This window comes from Carya illinoinensis, chromosome 11 (genome assembly GCF_018687715.1).
Source record: "Carya illinoinensis cultivar Pawnee chromosome 11, C.illinoinensisPawnee_v1, whole genome shotgun sequence".
Lineage (NCBI taxonomy): Eukaryota > Viridiplantae > Streptophyta > Magnoliopsida > Fagales > Juglandaceae > Carya > Carya illinoinensis.
This window is the reverse complement of record NC_056762.1, coordinates 30,057,709-30,077,991: the sequence shown is the minus strand read 5'-3', so window position 1 is coordinate 30,077,991 and position 20,283 is coordinate 30,057,709. Positions and strand designations below refer to the sequence as shown.

The 20,283-nt window shown below is 35.1% G+C and overlaps 2 protein-coding genes across 2 annotated transcripts; both read right to left on the bottom strand.

Annotated features, from left to right (window-relative positions):
- Positions 1-590: 590 nt before the first annotated feature.
- On the bottom strand, positions 591-5,443 carry LOC122281914 (ubiquitin carboxyl-terminal hydrolase 20-like). Its single transcript, XM_043093782.1, has 8 exons — positions 4,484-5,443; positions 4,216-4,336; positions 3,991-4,101; positions 3,508-3,671; positions 3,053-3,391; positions 2,536-2,658; positions 1,257-1,797; positions 591-1,163 (listed from the first exon to the last, which is right to left on the bottom strand). Exons 1-8 carry the CDS (start codon positions 5,117-5,119, stop codon positions 853-855), a joined length of 2,346 nt encoding a protein of 781 aa, XP_042949716.1. The 5' UTR covers positions 5,120-5,443; the 3' UTR covers positions 591-852.
- Positions 5,444-7,693: 2,250 nt separating this feature from the next.
- LOC122281979 (probable ADP-ribosylation factor GTPase-activating protein AGD8) lies at positions 7,694-18,749 on the bottom strand. Its single transcript, XM_043093870.1, has 7 exons — positions 18,550-18,749; positions 18,297-18,415; positions 10,242-10,668; positions 9,861-10,115; positions 8,855-8,980; positions 8,289-8,384; positions 7,694-8,102 (listed from the first exon to the last, which is right to left on the bottom strand). The coding sequence occupies exons 1-7, from the start codon at positions 18,616-18,618 to the stop codon at positions 7,995-7,997; spliced, it is 1,200 nt and encodes a 399-aa protein (XP_042949804.1). The 5' UTR covers positions 18,619-18,749; the 3' UTR covers positions 7,694-7,994.
- Positions 18,750-20,283: the final 1,534 nt, after the last annotated feature.

Below are 20,283 nucleotides of genomic sequence, written 5' to 3'. Positions count from 1 at the left end.
GAAGGACGTTTGCAATGTTCTCACCATACTTTTTGGTGGAAAAAAAAATTAACCCACCATACATCTTCGCAGAAAATACATCACTTTTCCCAATGGAGAAGGCGCCTCCAATCAATATTTCTCACAGACAATTTTTTTTTTTTCTCCACCGAACTGGCCAAAAAAATGAACTTATGCCGACAAGTCATATTTGTTGTAGAAAATAATACTTTTTCCGGCAAGCTATTTCCGACGAGTAATCCACGGGACATTTTTGTGGAAAATAAGTATTTTCCGCCGAATATATCCATTTTGCCACAAAGTAACTCTGTGGGCAAATTTAGACCATCATATTTCTAAAGCCCCTCTATATTTATTGGTATAAAAGCTTCGTCTAGGATGCAGTACTTATTTTCCCATCATACGAAAGCAAAACTGGGAGAGTTGCATGCAAAAGAATCTAACCTGTGGTATCCAAAGACTCGATGTCATTCAAGATCGTGTCATTTGTATATTAATTTTTTTAAATCTCTCACCGAAACCTTCAATTAAGATGGCAGACGTCTCAAATTTATACCTCTTGAGCAAAGCCTAACAGTCCACAAAGCAAGTACTCAAAAATGCCTTTCTTATACCGATTCTAAGAGCACTAAGTAAATTAAGACCTCAAGAACTTTACATTTCATGGTAAAGGTAAAAACAACCCAGGGTGACATGGCTAAATCACCCAAGCTCCCCACCACATGTGCGGCAAACAGAATAACCTAAATACTTTCAAAGGGCCATGCCCAGTCTTATCAAAACAAGGTCAGCATTGACTCTAATATATTTGCACTGTTCAAAAGCCAGGTTTGTTTAGCAAAATCTCCCCATTCAGCGAGAAATTGCCGTCGCCATAGGCTGGACAATAGCATTATGATTGGGCCTACGGCGAGTTCTGGGAGGGCTGTTCTTACATGGGGCCGATACCATTCTTTTCCTCTTGTTTAGAGAGCCTTCACTCTGGTTTTCAGTAATAGCAGCAATAAGTTTCTTACGCCTCTCAGAGTGCCCACACTTCGAAAGGTATCTCAAAGCTTCCTGGCTCTTTGAATCTTCTAGTTCCCTTTCCTTGTTCAACCGTTTCTTACCACTAACTTGCTTCTCCAATTTAAGATGATTGCGGGGAATCTGAAACCTCACCTCTGGCAAAATGCACACCACCTCATTAATTAGTTCAAATGAACGATTTAATGTGAAAAGATGCATAAGTTCTTTAAGGAGCTAATCTGCTTTACCTGAAGATTCAAATGAAACTTTATCTGGACTCGGAGATCCGGGCGGCGTTAGAGGATGAAAACCATCATCTCTAATTTCATCAATTTTGTAGTTATTTACCCCAACAGTGGATGTGGTGCTCATTTTCTCATTGTATGAAGTCACATCACAAAAATTACCGTCCCCAAGTGGTGTCAAAGAGTTATCCATGAGTCTATCATCTTTAGAATCTTTGGACCCAAGTTCATCTTGGTTTAACCTGTGTAACAATTGTTCAGTACAAGTAGCTGCATCTCTAGCTTCATTGACCTCAACCCCTTCATCTCTATTTTCACAGGAGACACTGGTATCACAATTATCAATGCAAGCTACACTAGGATATGAAGCACTAGCACCTTCCACACTGTCTAGAACTGACTTAGGAGATGTATTCATTATGTTTGGATCCAGGCATGGCTTATGTGCATCTATTATACTCGAAAACCAGGGTGTACCCTCCCTTGCATAAAACAGAATGTAGGCCTCCTGAGATAGTACAAACTCTTCTTGTACACTAGTGACCTACAAGACATCCATCAAAAATAAGTTTTCCAAATTTATTAGCTCTTATAATGTCTTAACGTGCAGAGAACAATAAAAATAAATAAAAAAAAGCAATACTAGATAGTCATATAGTGTAAAAGCCCCAAGCACTCACTCCCTTTGGAAAAGAAAGAAAGAAAGATGCCATGTATAAAAAAGTGTATTTTTTTTTTTTAATCAGTGAAAAGGTGGATTTTTCATGTGGGCCCCAAATTTGCCCCTTTTTTTCAAAGTGCATGAAACTTGCTCACTCTAAGACAGTACAAATCATTTCCCATAAACATATAGCCTAAACAAAGAATGGCTTGTGTTGTAAATGTAAAGAACACATTGCGCATTTTTAACATTAACATAGACAAAATAAGATATATAATAGAGCATAAATAATCCAACCATAAGGACGATAAGAATAAAGCTTCTAAATGAGACTGTTCAGCTAATTTATAATCAGAACCAGAAAAGGAAACACCTCCAAAAAATTAAGGGGATAATTCCATGCCACAAACATCAGAAAAAGTTATTATCATACTCAATATGTTTACAGAAGAAAAAATTCAACGATTCACAAAACAAAGAACATGATCCAAAATATTAATGTTCACAATGCAAGATCATTCCCCTACTCTGGCTTTGTGCACCAAAATAGGTCAACTCCATAATTTTGGCAAAATATTCATGCTCATCAACTGTATAAAAAGGCTAGATTAGAATTACTACCTTTGAGTCATCCAAGCGGTACCATGTCTCTGGAGAGGACCGAATAAAGCAGAAGTAATGCCCAGAAGTAGATGAGAACCCAATATGTACAATAATTGCATACAGGTTATACTTCAGTTCCACCTATCAAAAACAAATGTTATATTTCAATTCCACCAGTCTGGAAGGAAACAAAGGCAAAATAAGCACTTCAGCAGTCAATGCAGACCCAAGGAAAAACAGTCTCCATGTACACAATTACAGCTATTGCATAAGCCACAAACAGACCCAAAAATAGTATATACCAAATTTGTATATACTTCAAAAACTTTTTTCCAAACCATTCAGTTCATAAACTATAACCAGCCTATCTCCAAATTAGGTGACAAGATTCTCCTTCATTATGCTTTCATATCAACGATGAGTGTCTACTCTCAAATTCATAAAATTATGTAAAACCCATTATCATATGTTAACAAATCTGGAAACCTTCAGAGAACATATTTTAACCAAAATTCATGAATAATCTGCAACTCACTCTGTTGTTTTGGCTTCCAGTGCTGTATGGCTGCAAATCCAACTCCAAAGGGAATTCCACATGCTTGTCAACTTTCTCAACAAATGGTCCATCAGTCTTGAATCTTTTCAAGTGGAATGCAGCAACTGAAGGAGCCTGGTCCAGCATAAACTGCTTCTCCACCAACACTTCTTCCTTGCAGTTCTCACACATAAACTTTGCCCCTGAATCTTCGATCCTTTCCACTTTGGTAAAAGATTCAAGAGCACTTGGAAGGGTGTCCACATCTTCAATCTCCAAACTCAAGTCTATCAGAGGTTCATATGTGTCAGAAGAGTGTCCACAATTACAGCATCGAAGCTGAAATTCAAACAACATTATTTTATTAACCCAACCAAAACAAGCAAAAAGGATCACCATGAATTCAGATAAATATTTAACAACAGAAACTAACAAAGCTACTTCTCTGCTCATACCTTGCTAACAAGACGGCCACCAAAAACCTTCTCAACAAGGTTATTGTGTGATGATAGATCCTTTCCCTTCAAATCCAAGCAACATCTCTCAAGTTTATCTAAGAAGCACTGCAGAAATTCATGGGCATCTTCCTGCTGATACCTCCGGAAACAAGATGAAAAATCTGATCGTTCACATGTCAAGATCACAAAAGCTTCCCAAAAATGCCCTTTGAAATTAAAAAAATCTTGCACTTAAAATTGTGTATTGGATAGAGCATTTAATAAACAGAAGGTACAACCATATATGATGATCCAAACCATCTGGAGACCCATAAATTGTGAAACCTAACAATCCCAATTTATGCTCAAATTCAGTATCATCAAACTATAATTCTATTTCCAATTGGTCATCATTCTACACATAAGAAAATCTCAGGAAACCATCCCACTCAAATAAGGGATATATTTGGAATGTCTGTAAACAGAGATTCAAAAGGATACAGTTCAAATTCTCGACAAGTTCCAAAGGAGAAAGAATCCCTCCGGAAGAAGCTAATGAACGTTCAACATGGACACGTAGAGAACACAGAGCACAGAACCCTTCACCACTACCTGAGATTTCCAAACACAGATTTGAACAAAAGATACTAATTATAGGAGTAAATCACATCGAAGAACACACAGCTAAATTAAAAATTGAAAAATCGATGAAAGCCATGATCTTACAGACACAAGGCATGGTATGATCGTAAGAACGAAGAGCCTGGACAAGTGGCACGGTATGCGTAAAGCATTGCAGCACGGCATTGATAAAGCATGTGTTGCCCAGATTTGCAAGCCCCGCCCCCTATAAAATAAGCAACTTCTTTTAGACAAAAACCCCCAATAATCTATAAATAAGTACTACCACACATACAAAGAAAAAAATTCGTTAAAAACAAACAAACAAACATATACACAAATATTAACCGGTATTAAAGGGAATAAAACCTACCACCATGAAAGGCTTGGTTTCTTCCGAAGAAGACCATGTAGACCAGATGTCTCTGGAAGATGAAGACGAAGAAGACCAAGGGGCAGATGAATGCCAAGTAGTTGTTGAGAGCGAGGGACAATATGAAGAAGACCAACGTGATGACGAATAATCCAATAAATTATTACCCGATAAGCGATTCGGGGAAGCGGGAAATGGGTCAACTGCTAGGGCTTCTTCATCTCCACGAATAGAGAAATTGGAATAATCATTAGGGATTTCTGCTTGCATAGGCAGAGAAGAAGACCCATCGAGAGCATCCAGTTCATTCGCTGGTGAAGACCCATCTAGGGTTTCATTAATAGGAGTTAACATTGAAGAAGTCCCAGAAGGAATTCTTGGCGAAAGGACCAAAGACGGGTCATCTTGGGCTTTCTTACCTAAATTTGGAGAAGATCTATTTTGATCTGGTGCAGGGGCCAAAGAATGGTCACGTGGGTTTTCAGATAGCAAAGATGGCGAGGACTCGTCAAGGGTTTCTTCAGAAACAAGCATTTCAGGAGGAAACGGTGAAGACCCATTAAAGATTTCTGGGGAAGCAATAGAATCCGAAGGAGCAGGGTTAATTTCTAGGATTCTTGCGACATTGGTTCCCATGGAAGATTTAATTCAGACGCTGTGTCTTGCGTGAGGGATATCTGTGAAGAAATGTGGACAATGAGAATGAGGTTTTGAGGGGATTGAAATCTGAGGGGTCCAAAATTTGGTAGAAATTGTTTGGCTCCAAAAATTTGGGTTTTCGAAACTGTTCTAGGGTTTTTGTATTCAGAAGCGGTGAGGCAGAGAGAGGGAAGGGTGAAATTTGGGTTTGAAATATGGTTCGGTGGCGGATTATCTTCTGGACTCGAGGACTTTTTGAAAAAGGAGGGAAATCTGAGCTTGCTATTCTTTTTGGCATTCATTCCACATTCCAACCAAATTTTTGGGATTTTTTTTTTTTTTTTCTCAAATTTTTTGGGACTTATTTTGGTTGGCAGTGACCGACGTAAATTTAAAGACTTTTGATATCGGAAATGGGAAACACATGGCATCGGGATCCCACCGGTGTAAAAATGACAAAAAGAAAAAAATAGTTAGTGATTAAGAAAATATTTTTTAATAATATTATAATTTTTTTAAAATATATTTAAAATATTAAAAATATATATATGCACTATAATATTTCTTAGGCATATAATAGTGTTAACAAAATTTATTCTAGTAATTATAAATTTTATAGAGTTAATTCTATGTATCTATCTCTTTTAGGATTTTTTATTTTTTTAATCTTCTTTTAGGCTTATTTTGATAATAAAGTCATTTCAATTCATTTCATCTCAATATTCAAATATAAAAAATATAAATATTTTTTTTTTATTTCATATCTTTAACTTTTTCATCTAATTATTACGTAATCATTAAAACTTTATCAAACCTTCAAATAAAATAAAATAAATAATTTAATATTTTCAAATCACAAACAAAAATTATATTAAAAAAACTATACTTAATAATATGTTAACTATAATATTTCTATTCAACATTTTCTCTCTCTCTTTTCTAAAATCCCATAAAACAAACAATTTAATTACTATTCACATATCATTTCATCTCATTTCACTATCTAATTGAGACTTTAATTAGATTTTTAAAGTTTGGACAATAGATCTTGATAGCATTGGCAAGTTTATGACATTATTCAATGCACTTCTTATATATAACACATTGAATTATGTAATGGTTTGAGTAAACCATTAACATATCCAAATTTCATATTTATTCTTTTATCTAAACGTATTTTTATTCATAGTAATTTATTTTTTTAATGATTATAGTTTTTATTTCAATCATTACAATTGTGAGATGTCACTATGCTATATTCAACTGAAGTTAATGAATTAATGATGATTTTTAAGTGTTGCAAACACAGAAGAATATTCTAAAGTCGGTTTTGGAAGTTATTACGATAATATCAATATTCTTACCAACCCAAAATACATTAGAATTATTTAGAAGCATTTTCCTAAAATAGTCAACTCCACAGATTTTATGTTCATAACACCTTATTTATTTTTCAAACTATTTAATTTTTACAAAATAAATTATTGATATTATATCTTATAATTTTATTTAATCTCAACAATAAAGTTTGGGATTTTGTAAATTAGAAAAATGATTTTTTTTTCATATCTGTTTAATTACTATTATACTTAAGATCATCTAGATTCTAGCCGAAGTCAAAGCCAAAATTTTGCCTAAAACTATATATTTTGCCTAAAACCAAAGCCATTCAACATATAACCTCACATTGGATTATTCATTTATTAGTCACAATATTAATATAATAATATTTTATTTTATTTTTCATTATTGCAACTACGCTAACTATATGTTAATTAATAATTAGAGATAACAATATTAATTAAGCATGCACCAAATCAGTTAATTAATATTATTATTGACAATGTTAATTAATAATTGGAAATAACAATATTTTGAAATAAAATATGTGTTTTGGAAGCCAAAATTTTAGATGCACTAGCAATTGGCTAAGTGCCAGTGCTCTAACATATCCTCACTACAAAATTGGAAATAATATTAAAAAATAAAAAAGTTATTCAAGTATATATGAACTCATACAAGTTAAGCCGAATTTGATCTTGTATGGTTTAAAAATTAATCATTATTCTGTATTCATAAATGCTTCATTAAATAAACAATTCCAGCTGAATTGATTTCAAACCGTAAATCAATTATTTTGTTTTTGAGTTTTACTACTCATCATTCTTAACACACTACACATTATATATATTTTTTTATTCTTCATAAATTAATTGAATTATTCTACTCATTATCCATATACTACACATTTGGAGTGTGAGGATGATGAATAGAATTTTTCTTTGTTTATTTACATTTTATTGCTTGTGATGCACTCTGAATAGTGAATACCCGCTTTGTGAGATCAAGAAGAGTTAGCTCATAAACTATTAGGAACCATTTGAGCTTCTCAGCCATTAGAGATCGTTAAAAGCTACAATCAATTCCTTCAAGCAACACCTCGATCCCAACTTGAGGTTCAGAACAAGGTGTACTAAACTCTTTAGTGCAGTCCAATCGATTTGATGGATTTCAGAGCCTCTCTCATACACCTCAAAATAGGATACTATATTTGTCTCGAATGAAAAACACTTGGCAAGACTTGTAAGTCAATTTTTAATTGAGTTTTGTAAAACTTCTTATACAGAGAGAGCAGGAAAGTTAACTGAGGTTTACATACAAGATTAGCAAACAAAAGCTTAGACGCAATCAGTCTCAAAATACATGCACTAACAATATAAAAGCAACAGCATGTCACAAGCCCGGAGTGTCCTAACATCTTATTGTCTTCTGGAAAATTTTACAACGAATGCGTTTTACATTCACTGCACATTTGGTTGGTACGGTAATAAACTCCTCAACTTTTTTTGTTTCCACCATAAAAATATTAGTATCATAGGATTCTGTCTTGAAGATCTGTTATTAAATTGGATGCCAATGAACTGAGTTTCTTCCCGGTCTCTCCCGCAATGTTTTTAAGGTTGGAAATATCCTGTTGTGCCTGAAGGGAGGGAGGGAGAAAAGGGGGGGAAGACACATCAGTGTCATTCAAAAAGTAGCACAGCAGTCCAAGATGAAAAGAGAAAACCTAAATGTAAAGGATGACATCGTGAACGTTCCAGTGAATCTCTGAAGCTATCAAGAATATGCAAGTAAACTGTGAAATGCAGTGAGTTGCAAGGCCTACCTGGAAAGAGAGTCGATTGATGAGGTCATTAGTAAGATCAACGGAATGATCTGTGCTGTCACCGAAAAGATCAGAACTGGAAATGGCAGTTGAACCCTGCAATTAACAAGAGAACAATTAATACAAAATCCAGAATCCCTATATATCTTTCTTAGTGGGCTAAACCCAGTTTCATAGGAAAAAATTCAAATTGCATATTCTCAACTATTTTCATAACAAAAAGTTCCGTGCATTAAATCAATTACTTCATATCAGGTTATTTCATGAAAGCAGGCTAAAATGGTAAAGCAGATTTATTTATTATCAGTAGTTTATCCTTTCCCGAGTCATGTTATTAAGCAGCAATTTCTTTGAACAACCACGAAAAGTTAGCTTCATCAAAGCTAAGAAATATGTTTCTCTATTTTATTTTTTTATTCATATTCCCTCAATGTGGGAACAGGGACAGGATATATAAGCATATAATGCAAAAACCCAAGACAAGATTAAACATCAAAAAATCTAAAAGATTCCCCCGAGTCTCAATTCAGAAGATAATATTTAAGCGTCTTGGTAAGGACACGCACTGAGAACTTCTGCAAAGATGCTTGAGCATCTACATCAGTAGCTTTGTTTTGATCCCCAAAGAATTGGGCAGATGAAATAGATTTCGCATTTGAGAACTTCTTCCTTGCTTCATCAGTTTCCTGAACCTAAGGACAATAGTAGTGTCAGAGAATGAATAATTAAGAAGGGATAAACGAGGATATATGCATGCCTAAAGTAATGGAGAGGAGTAAATTCATACCATCCAATTCAAGTGAAATGAAGATGATTCATATCTTAAAAAGTAACCCATTTTAGAGGATATGTAGATATTATCTTGTCGTTCAAAATAAAATGAAGTTTGTGATGTTGCCCAAAGAGTTGCACACAGCGATGGAGAAAATGAAAACCCTAATTATATATTCTACATGCTACATTCAATACCAAAAAATTTCACTGAAGATGTGAGTAAATTAGTGCAACCAAATATAAATAACATCACAAAGCAAGATATGTCTTGATGCCGGACTAAGTTTTTAGTTTCTATTTTTTCAAAGTAATGCTGCACTGAGTTTTATTTAGACATTAAAACTACCATCAAATGAGCGAAACATCCAATATAACAAACCGACTTAGCTACCAAGTAACTAAGGACTCTTTCCCATAGAAATTGTTGAGCTGACACCAATAATGTGAGCATTGGACATTCATACAAATAGTAATTGGATATCTCTTTGGTATAGATTTAGGTCCCACTTGGATATTGAGCTAAGTTGAGATGAGTTGAGTTCTTTATGAATAGTAGTGAGTTGAGATGATGGAGTGAGTTTTGTAGGGCCTATCTAAGATGAGTTAATGTCTAAGACCTTTGGCACTGGTCTGAATCTTTGCATCATAACCTAGCTAAAAACAGGGCCTAGAAACCCTTCTTCACTGCTACTGTTCTTGACTTCATGATTAAAATTATGTAAGCAGATGAGCATGATCTGCACATAAGTAACGATAACCAGAGAAAAGTTTTGGATATAACATGCTTATGTAGCATACTTGCACTTTTGAGGAATTTGAACCAGCTTTCTTTGGAAAACTGCTGTCCATTCCAAAATCAGTAAAGAAGCTTGAAGACTTTGGTGGAGATACATGGCTGATCGCGTGTGGCCCACTGGAGCTATTCTCAGCAGATTGGACATTTTCAAGATATTCAAAACGCGATACAAAAGATGAGCCAACTGTTGGAGTGCTACTTGTGGAGGAAACTGGAGCTGGTTCCTCAGGCTTCTGATCATAGAGACTTTCACTTGACTGCATTTGAAAGAGAATATTTTGTTAACGGAAAAGCATTTTAATTAATCTAGGATGATCAGGCAGAAGAAACTAGACCACAAAATACTTCTAAGGCTGTTCTCAGAGGCACATCAATACATCTACCTTCGTGGTAAGCTTTCTAGCACCAAGCCCAGTCTTCCCAATTTTCTTTGCACCGAGAGGCTTCTTAACAGTACTGGTAACAACTGCATGAGCTTTAGGCAAGGTAGATGTATCAGGTACATCTTGCCTTGATAAAGCGTTCTCTTTCGGAGATTCACTTGTCTTGACATCAGGGAGTCCATAAGCAGTTTGTGTTGACTGAGAAGAAACGGGTGATGGTGGTAAATCTGTCTCTTCTGCCAAACTTTTAGCAACTTCCTTTGAAAGGAGTTGCCTATATAAGTCGGCAGCTCTTGATGTATATTTAGCTTCAATTTTGCCCCCATCAGTACATCCATGCTGCTTAAAGAAAACCTGTGCACGATTGTTTCCCCCAAAAGTCATCATTTTCAGCTGCTCAGTAGTCCACGAGTCTAAGTTTGTAGACCTTCATGACAAAACAAACAATTTCATTAAGTCTTAACTAAATTTTCATATCTTTAGAGAAAAAAATAAACCAATAGAAAAAGGGTGCACATGAAAAAATATGCCCTAGCGACAAGCCTAACAACTCCCACAATGTTCCATTCAAACTCTGTAGTAGAAATGGTCAGCAAGTGTACATGTAAAATGTAACAAGAACCACCTAATAAGTACCCCTAATAGTACAAATGCAACAGAATTACCCCAAGTACACAATATGTATACAAGAGAACAAATAATTAGAAACATAACAAAATACAATCCAAGCATGAAAGCTCAGACCATTAAAATCTATTGCGGTTCCCAAAGAAATATAGAGTATTGAAGAAGGTTTTATATTTTTCCATCGTTAGGTTAAGAACCTCAAAATTTCTACCATTCATTTCCCTTTCAAATATATCACACCAGACAGATAGGAGTAGGAGTCATCTTCCACATTGCTACAATTTGAGAGCTTCCGCTCTCCAGTTTGCAAAGAGATCTACTATCCTTCTAAGCATAATTGAAGTCATCCCAACTCTACTAAAGAGGTCGTTCCACAGGGCACTAACAATCTTACAATGTAGTAAAAAGTGGTCTATAGATTCCTCAATCAATCACAATGATATGATGTTTCCCGAAGTTAATACATGATGAGGATATTCCCTAAGCTGGCTGTCCAAACAAAAAATACTACTCTTATTGGTGCTTTAGTCTGCCAAATATATCAATTAAAAATTAAATGCCTTAAAATGACTTAAAAATATAGACCGATAAAAAAATATGACCTATAATGAATACTTAAGTATACCTAAAATGAATACTCATAGCCTCATAATTCAAACCACACTAAGTCATCACAGGAGCTCTATCTTCACAAGCCCATTCTAAGGAAATGAGTCTGAGACATTTAAAAGAAAGAAAAATAAGCATGAATGATGTGGACCAAAAAGCCTGCACAACAAGAAGGAAATATATATATATATTTTTTACAAGTAATAAAAGATTTTATTCCCAAAGAAATAGCCATGAACCCAAGTACACAGGACGTATACAAAGGATATACCTACTACTTTCCAAAAACGAAAGGAAAACTAAAACAGATTCTGGAAATTATCTTCCATTACAAAAGTTTTAGCCCACAAACTCAAAGTGCTAAAGAAAAAATCCCTAAATTCTCTCAATTAACATTCTCTATCTTCGAAGCATCTCCCATTCCTTTTAAGCAATAGGCATCACATGAGACAAGAAGGAATCATCTTCCAAACATGAACAACATTCTTGCTACCCTTCAATCCCTTCCACCCTACCAATAAATCCACCACTTCCTTGGGCGTTACCGAAAGTAAACCAGTCCGATTCAAAACCTCATTCCACAAGAACCTGAACACTTCACAATGACGAAAGAGGTGATTAATAGATTCTCCATCCTTCTTGCACACGACACACCAATCAGCAATGTACATACCTCTCCTTCTAAGATTTTCAGTCGTCAACACTTTGCCCAAGGATACCACCCAACAGAAAAAAGCAACCTTGGAAGGAACTTTCACTTTCCATATGTTTTTCCAGGGAAATTCACAACTCCTGTGACTGGTTAATATTATCTAAATAGAGGAGACTGAGAACTTAGAATTTCTTGCAGGAATCCACAGCATGTTGTCCTCCCTACCTAGCATCAACTTTGAACTGTAAAGTACTTCCAGAAAAGCCTTAACATCACCCACTTCCCAGTCATCAACATCCTTGACTGAATATTATTAACAATGCAACAGAAAGAATTTCCTACGCTGCATTTTGATGCCTTGCAATTCTGAAAAGAGAGGGAAAGTCCAACTTAATTGAAGAATCCCCACACCACAAGTCATGCTAGAAAAGTATCCTCTTCCCATCTGCCACCTTCAATCTAATATGATTTGAAAATACCCCCCATCATTTTCTAATGAACTTCCACAAACTCACCCCATACGCACCTCCAACCTCCCCACAAACTACCATATTTTACATCAATAACATTTTTCCAAAAGGCATTACTTCCAGGGTTCACTTTCAGTTGAAGATGGGGGGGCTCCCTCCAGGGTCTTGAGTACTTTAGAAGAAACAGACAAGCCTCTTTTAGAAGATGAAAATGGGGTAACAGAAGGTAGTGCTTCCCCTACCTGTTCTATGCCTCTTGAGGGAGTAGTTGGGTTTGACAAAGTCAGGATGGTGCACATACAAGCAATGTCCTCGCCGATGGAGGGCAGGAACCTTTAATGGTGACAGAATCTTGAAATTTGTCATTGGTGCCTTGTGTGGAGGAATGTCTAGAGTCGAGAGTGCAGTTGGGTACTGTGTTTGGAGATAATGTTGTTCCCTTGGTTTCTCTTCCTCCAATAAATGATATAGCAGATTCACCTTCGGATTGGGTATTGAATAAAGTCAACGAGTTTCAACATATCGTGGGGATTTCACATGGAGGATATGAAGACCAATTTAAAGCACTACTCACTGCGATTGAGGCAAGCCATGCGCGTGAAACCAAATTAAGTTTCAAGAAAAGCAGAGAGTTAAAGCGTCTTTCTTGGGGCAATCACCTGCAATGCTAAGGGTGTTAGCTCAAGTTGAGGAGGGAAGACTAAAGGGAAGGCATTGTGAAGACATTCCTGTAGAGGGAGTTTCGGGTAGAGTAATAATTTTACGGGAAACAAGAGTTTGGAGAGGTGTGTTCCATTCCAATTCGGGCTTGATGTATTTTGGGTAGTTTTTCAAGGGCTTTTTGGGTTATTAGGGACTCCCTAATATGGGCTAGATGTTTTCTTGTATACGTCCAGTGTACTTGGTTATTCCTATTGATTTATATAATATTTATTACTTATAAAAAAAAATCTCAAAATTTTTTTATCCCCAACCCACCACAATCAATCAGTTGACAAACCTTCTTCCAACTAACCAAATGGAACTTTTTTTCAACTCCTTTACCATCCCATAAAAATTCCGAAATAAACTCTCAATTATTCTTTCAACCATTGCCGTCAATGGAAAAAGAGATAAGAAATAAGTGGGAAGGTTAGACAAAGTACTTTTTATTAGATTTAATCTTCCCCCCTTAAACAAGTAGATCATTTTCCAACCTGCTAACCTCCTTTCAATTTTCTAAATCACCCCCTCCCAAATATTAATAGATTTATAAGAAGCCCCCAAAGGAAGCCAAAGGTACCTCATAGGGAGTGAAGAAATTCTGCAAATATTCTGGACAGAACCCACAGAACGACTTCAGATTTCGTTAAATTAACTCTTAACCCCGAAATGGCTTCAAAACACAGCAAAAGTGCTCTTAAAGCACGTAGATTGTCAGAATCAGGCTCACCAAAAATCAAAGTATCATCAGCAAACAATAAGTGTGAGACCTTTAAACTACTCTGGACCTCGTTACCCACCACAAAGCTGGACAGAAATTTACCTTCCATGGCCTTCTCAATCATTCTACTCAAGGCATCCATAATCATAACAAAAAGAAAGGGGGAGATGGGATCACCTTGCCTCAAACCATGTGAGCTACTAAAGAAACCAATTGGTTCTCCATTCACCAAAATAGAAAATTTCAAAGTCGACAAACAATGCTTCATCCAAGAACACCATTTATCACCAAAACCATATCTCCTCAGCATATAATCAAGGAAATCCCAGCACAAGAAGGAAATATAAAGATGGAAAAACTCTAAATATCCCCCATTTCTTCTACAGATATATACAAAATCCAGAAGATTACAAGAAAATGTTCCAAGAATGCTGTCTCTAAATACAAGCTTACACCAAAGATCCTGATACTTTTGATCACAAAATTTCAGCACTCCAAGTGGACATCCATTAAGAAGGGTCAGAAGTTATTGTCTTAATAGTGACTTTTAGTTTTGGAAATTCAGAGCTTTCCAAGTGTGAAGCCAACATGAGACACCCGATTGAAACAAAAATGGTTTCAAAGATCTTATAAGCAATCTAGGGTTAAAATATATATCTTTTACCTATTTTCCTAAAGGGACTTAAATATATATATATATATATTTTATACAAGTAAGAAGGGGCTTAAAATAACGTTCTACAAAGAAAATTCATATTTATGTCAAGATTCAGTGTTTCTAGAGATTTCTACAAGCTTTAGGATTGCTTCCTTTGAGTACTAAAATCAGTCATAAACTTAAATAAAGTGATTTTCATGTTGAAAAGGTTTAGTTCTTATAGGAAGAAGCAATGTGCAAGAATCTTATAGATCTACATCAATGTAGTAAAAAAATAAGATTTGATAAATTTTTTTTACAAGTAAAGACATTTCATTTTACTAATGCCTTGTTTAGATAGTCAGATGAGATGAGATGATAAACCTGTGAATAGCAGTGAGATGGTTTATAAATAGTAGTGAAATAGTTTAAGTTAAGATTTTCATTGAGTTTTGGGAAGGGAGAGAGAAAAAGTTGAATAAAAATATTATAAATTAAAATATTATTATAATATAATTTTTTAATATAATTTTTATTTTGGGATTTGAAAAAAGTGAACTGTTTATTGTGTTTTATATGGAAGTTTGGAAAAATGATTATTAATGTTTAGATGAAAAAATATGAAAGAGAAATTGAAAAAGTATTTGTGTTTGTGTAGTATTTGGATGTTGAGATGAGATGGGATGAAAAGAGACCAATTGGTTATCCAAACGGGCTTAAAGAGCACTAGGGGATAACCCAAGTACACAAAGGGAATCGTAGGAGGAACACCATGTTTAAGGGAAGAATAAAAAGAATTCAGAAAACCTATAAGAGATTTTTTTTTTTTTTTTTGAAAAAGAAGAATTTATTAAATCAAATAATTAGGCATGGCCCAGATACACATGAAGTATACAAGAGATGAATATAATTTCAAGCTAAGAACTGTGATACACAGGAAGTATACAAAAGAAGAATGCTTGTTTAATCCTCCATAGTGGATTACCATTGGTAACCCATTGATGTTCAAAACCACTAATGCCTCCCTGCAAGAAGAGATTCTAAATAATTTTTGGCTGTTCCTCCAGTCAGTTTTCAACCCTTATTGACCAAAGAAACGATGGCCATCAACTAACCGAATAACACTTGTGATCAATCACTAAACCAAATTGAACCATCCCCCACAACTAGATTGATGGTTGGGTAACCAATATCCCAAACCTACCATATGAGGGAGCCACTTGTGTGAAGGTGGTGAAGAAGAGCAAATCTGCAGGGCTATGATGGCATGTTGGACTTGCTGCATGAATCAGCGGAGTGACTCGAACTTGGTGGAGGGGATTAATGAAACTAGAGTCGAATTAGACACATCAGCATCATGCAAATCCAATGATACCTTCTTCAGGAATGGCGATAAGAGGCTTAGTGAGAGACGGGAGGAAGTTAGGGTGAGTAATTGTGATAAACTAAGTAGATCAGGTCAGATTTGTTGGGTTATTGACATGTTGAATTCCAAACTCAAAACATGGAACAGACCTGAAGAACTTGACCAAAATATTCTATTGAAAGCTTTGAATATGCTAACAATATTTAAAAAAAAAAAAAAAAAAGCAGCCAGTTATCATAAGTTTTTTCGAAGATCTTGTGATGTGCACTTTCAATCACACAACTATAATGATTTTGGAATTTTTGCACTAGAAAGTTTGTCACTCCATTACCATAACTCACAAATGGTTCTCAACTTACATATGAAGACACCTAGACAACATATTAGAACCTAGGATTTAGGTTTTAAAGATGATATCCATAAAAGTAAAACTAAACATGTCATGACCCAAGAAAGGCTCAAGCCGCATCTAGGCTTATATTGCCAAAAGAACAATGTTACAATTAGAGCTCTTTAGAATCATTATAAAAGGAAAGAACTTCTTTCTTCCAAGTAATGTTGGGTCTCATTCACCTACTTCCTATTCTTAACTTGGGGTATTACAATCTCTCCCCCCTTAAATCCTCGATGACTCTATCAAGCGATTCAATCACAAGTTGCACAGCTTAATTCCTACAATTCTTGTTGGGTTTGGCTCTAATACCATTAGTAACCCAAGGAAGGCTTAAACCACAACCACATATGAGCCCATACTACAAAGAACTAGTAACTATTATAATTAGATCCCATTGGCACATCATAAACGGCAAGAAATTTTCCATCACGAGCCATGTGGGATCTTATTCACCAACCTCCTATACTCAATCCAGGGTAGTAGAAAAATGGAGAGGATTCTTTTCAATTTAAAATTTAATATTTCTTGTGTCTTTCATTTTATATATTATTCAACGAAAAACTACTTCTAAAAAAATCTTATGTATTATAACGAGTAACGGATTCAAACTAATGCTTCTTCAACCTTCTTTTTGTATCATGTTTTGAAAAAAAAAATGAGGTCTTCCAACACCAATCATTGATACAAAGACATATTTTCCCAAACCAAAACATAAAAACACTCCTAATATTTGGTGCACAACAATATAAGGTCTTGTCCATGAGCTCTAACGGAAATGTTTAAAAAAAAAGGAGATTTAGTAAAGACAATTTGGCATTGCAAAAGACATGATTCCATGTTTAATTCACGACTAAAAGGTATGTTGTGTTAGACTAAAAATGGCCTTGTAAACATGTCAGCTATGTTCTTTTTCCAAGTTCTATTTCCTGAAGAATGTCTTACAAGCCATCACTGTAGGAAGGGATATATAAGAATTACAATTGAAATAGTCACCACTAATGTTTTCAGAAACACGATCCGGACAAATAAAGATGGCTGGAAAATTCTCATAATTTAATCTTGATTCCCATCTTCAAAATCTAAGGCAATTCTGTTAGGTGGATCTTCCTATGTACTTGGTTACACAATCTGATTAAGGCAATAAAAAAAACAATTAAGGCAATAAAAAAAGACCCCAATAATTTTTTATTTTTATTTTTAGCTAACAAGGTCTAAGGAGAGTACAACCTATACTTCTTGATCTGACATTCACCGTGCAGTTGCTCACAAACTTTTTTCTTTCTCCCTTTACTCTTCCCCTTTAAGAAGGGGGAGGGGTAGGGAGTTGTTCTCCATCACAAAACTTAAGGGCATAAATTATCCCGTTCCCTTCTGGTAACCGTTCAGTCTTATACCTTTATTTTACATTCTAGATCCATTTTTTCTACCACATACTTGCATAAAATCTCATCCACCATCCAAGTAATCACCAAATCTGATCAGAAAAACTTCTTAGATATGTTGATTGCATTCCAAACATGTTTCTGAATCCAGACAGAACCAGCCACGCCAATGTGCATAAGCATCAAAGAATATGTGGCACGCTGAGTTATCTAAAAAATTTTTGTTTCTTGCTATTTAACAGCGAATTAAGATACAACTATGGCTAATCCCATGAATGGAAAAGTAGCTACTCCATAATTTAGAGACAAAAAAAGTCACCATTTATAACTTCTTGGGCATAGGTATCCACAATTACACAAATAACAGAAAAGAATGCAAGCTAATTCATAGCTGAATCAAGTTAAAAAGCTAACCCCCCGAACCCAATGAGCTCGTCGCACACCAAAAACAAAACAGATCTCCAAAGAATAGAAAAACCGAATAAGAACCGATACCTGACGAAGCTAATGTGGACTCCGAGGCTTCGATGCACGGCCGAACAATCAATGCAGAGGAAGATCCCGTACGTCACGGACGCCCAAGTAGGGTTCTTTGCATTGCAATCGAAACACATCTGAATCCACAAGCAAAACCCAAACGAGAAATTCAAAACCAAATATCGCATTACAGAGCTCCTCAGATCTGATTAGATCCAACCAAAAGAAACCTAAAAGAGAATGTTAGAAAAGGAAATACAAAAGCACAGACCTTGTTTTCCGACTTTGCTTTCAGTTTTCTGAAAAGAGCGTTCTTGTCAGGGAAGCCATCCGATGCCATGGCAGAGAGAGAGGGACTCAGGACCCAGGGGGTGCACGAATGTTCAAATCGAACACCTCCTGATGGGAAAAGGAGAGAAATATAAGTGAAGCCGCAGATAAGTCTTTATTTCGTTCTTTTACTTTTTTCTTTCCTTCTGTCTTTTTCCTACTACCCAAAACGGAGAATTTTACAAAGCGGAGAATTTTACAAAGCGACGGAAATAACCTTCTTCACTCAAAGTCTCAAAGTTGCCTAAACGGGTCCGCATCAACGGACGTCTTCGGTTTTGGAATCGGTGGTTGCTGTTGTCTCGGTTAACGCTAACGGTCTTCTGTTAAGGTAGCCAAACCGCACCATCTTAAGGGTAGTTTTGGTAAATTGAAATTCTTATTTTAAATTTAAAACTTTCATCTTATTATTATAATTTTTTTTTAATTTTTACATAAAATATAATAAAAAATTTAACTTTTTTAAATCTCAATCTAACTTTTTCAAATTTCAAAATAATAATAATATTAAAAAATAATATTTTAAACTTTTATCTAAAATTTAAAATACTTATCTCTACCCCCAAACGTACTATTCTAAAACAAAATTCCTATTTATCACCACACACAAACATATCAATATGTAATTATGTATATTTAAATAGAAAGATAACAATTACTTATTAGCATGTGATATGTAATTATAAGTATTATTTATCATCACAAAATTATTTAAAAATTAAAATAATATTTTGTGATTTTTCTTTTACAAATATTTTATTATTATATTTTAGTTTAAAAACCTTTATATTCTCTATTTTGATGAATTCGATTATTCTGTTAAGCCGTTAAATACACAAACTTATTTCACAGAAAAAATATGAACTAATTGCAATACTTTTATTATTCATTTACATTAGAGATTGGTTTATGGTGATGCATTGATGGTGGTGACTTGTGAATCAGTTGTGATATTAGAACATTAGAGAGCAAGGAGAGTATTTAATAAAGAGAAATTTTATTTGTAGTTCTAAGTGAAGGAATGTGTAGTCTCATCGATAAATGAGAATAAAAAGAAGAAAAATATTATTTTAAAAAAGATATTATTATAATTATATTTTTTTAAAATATAATTACATGGACTTACATGTATGTAGACTAACTCTTTAATAAAACACACAAATATATATATATATATATATACATATTTTGAGTAGAAGTTTTCATAACCTAAGTTTTTTTGAAGTCCAAGCTCAATCTCATTCAACCCAACCTTGAGTAAGGCCTAAAGCCTAGTCCGAATAATCCAGAAATTTTCATTCTCTAGGAATTTATGCCGCTAGTCCAACGCCATGGCCCTGTTTTCCTTCTAGTCCACCTCTCTCTCTCTCTCTCTCTAACCATCTCTCTGTCCTCCCTCGACCTCTATCTCTCTCGTTGTTGCTCTCTCTCATTTATGATTTCTGTGTTTCAGTTGGACGCATCACGCTGCCATTCTCCATCTTGGGTTTCTGTCTTCGCTCATCATTGGTAAGCCATCTCTCCTCTACTATCGCTTTGTCTCTATTTGGTTCACTCTCACTCTCTCTTGCATTTTCTCTCATCTCCCTTTGTTTCTTTTGTTACCAACACTGTCTACCAACTGCCATACGTCATGCGACCAAGACCACCGATAAGCTTCACTAATCTCCTCCCT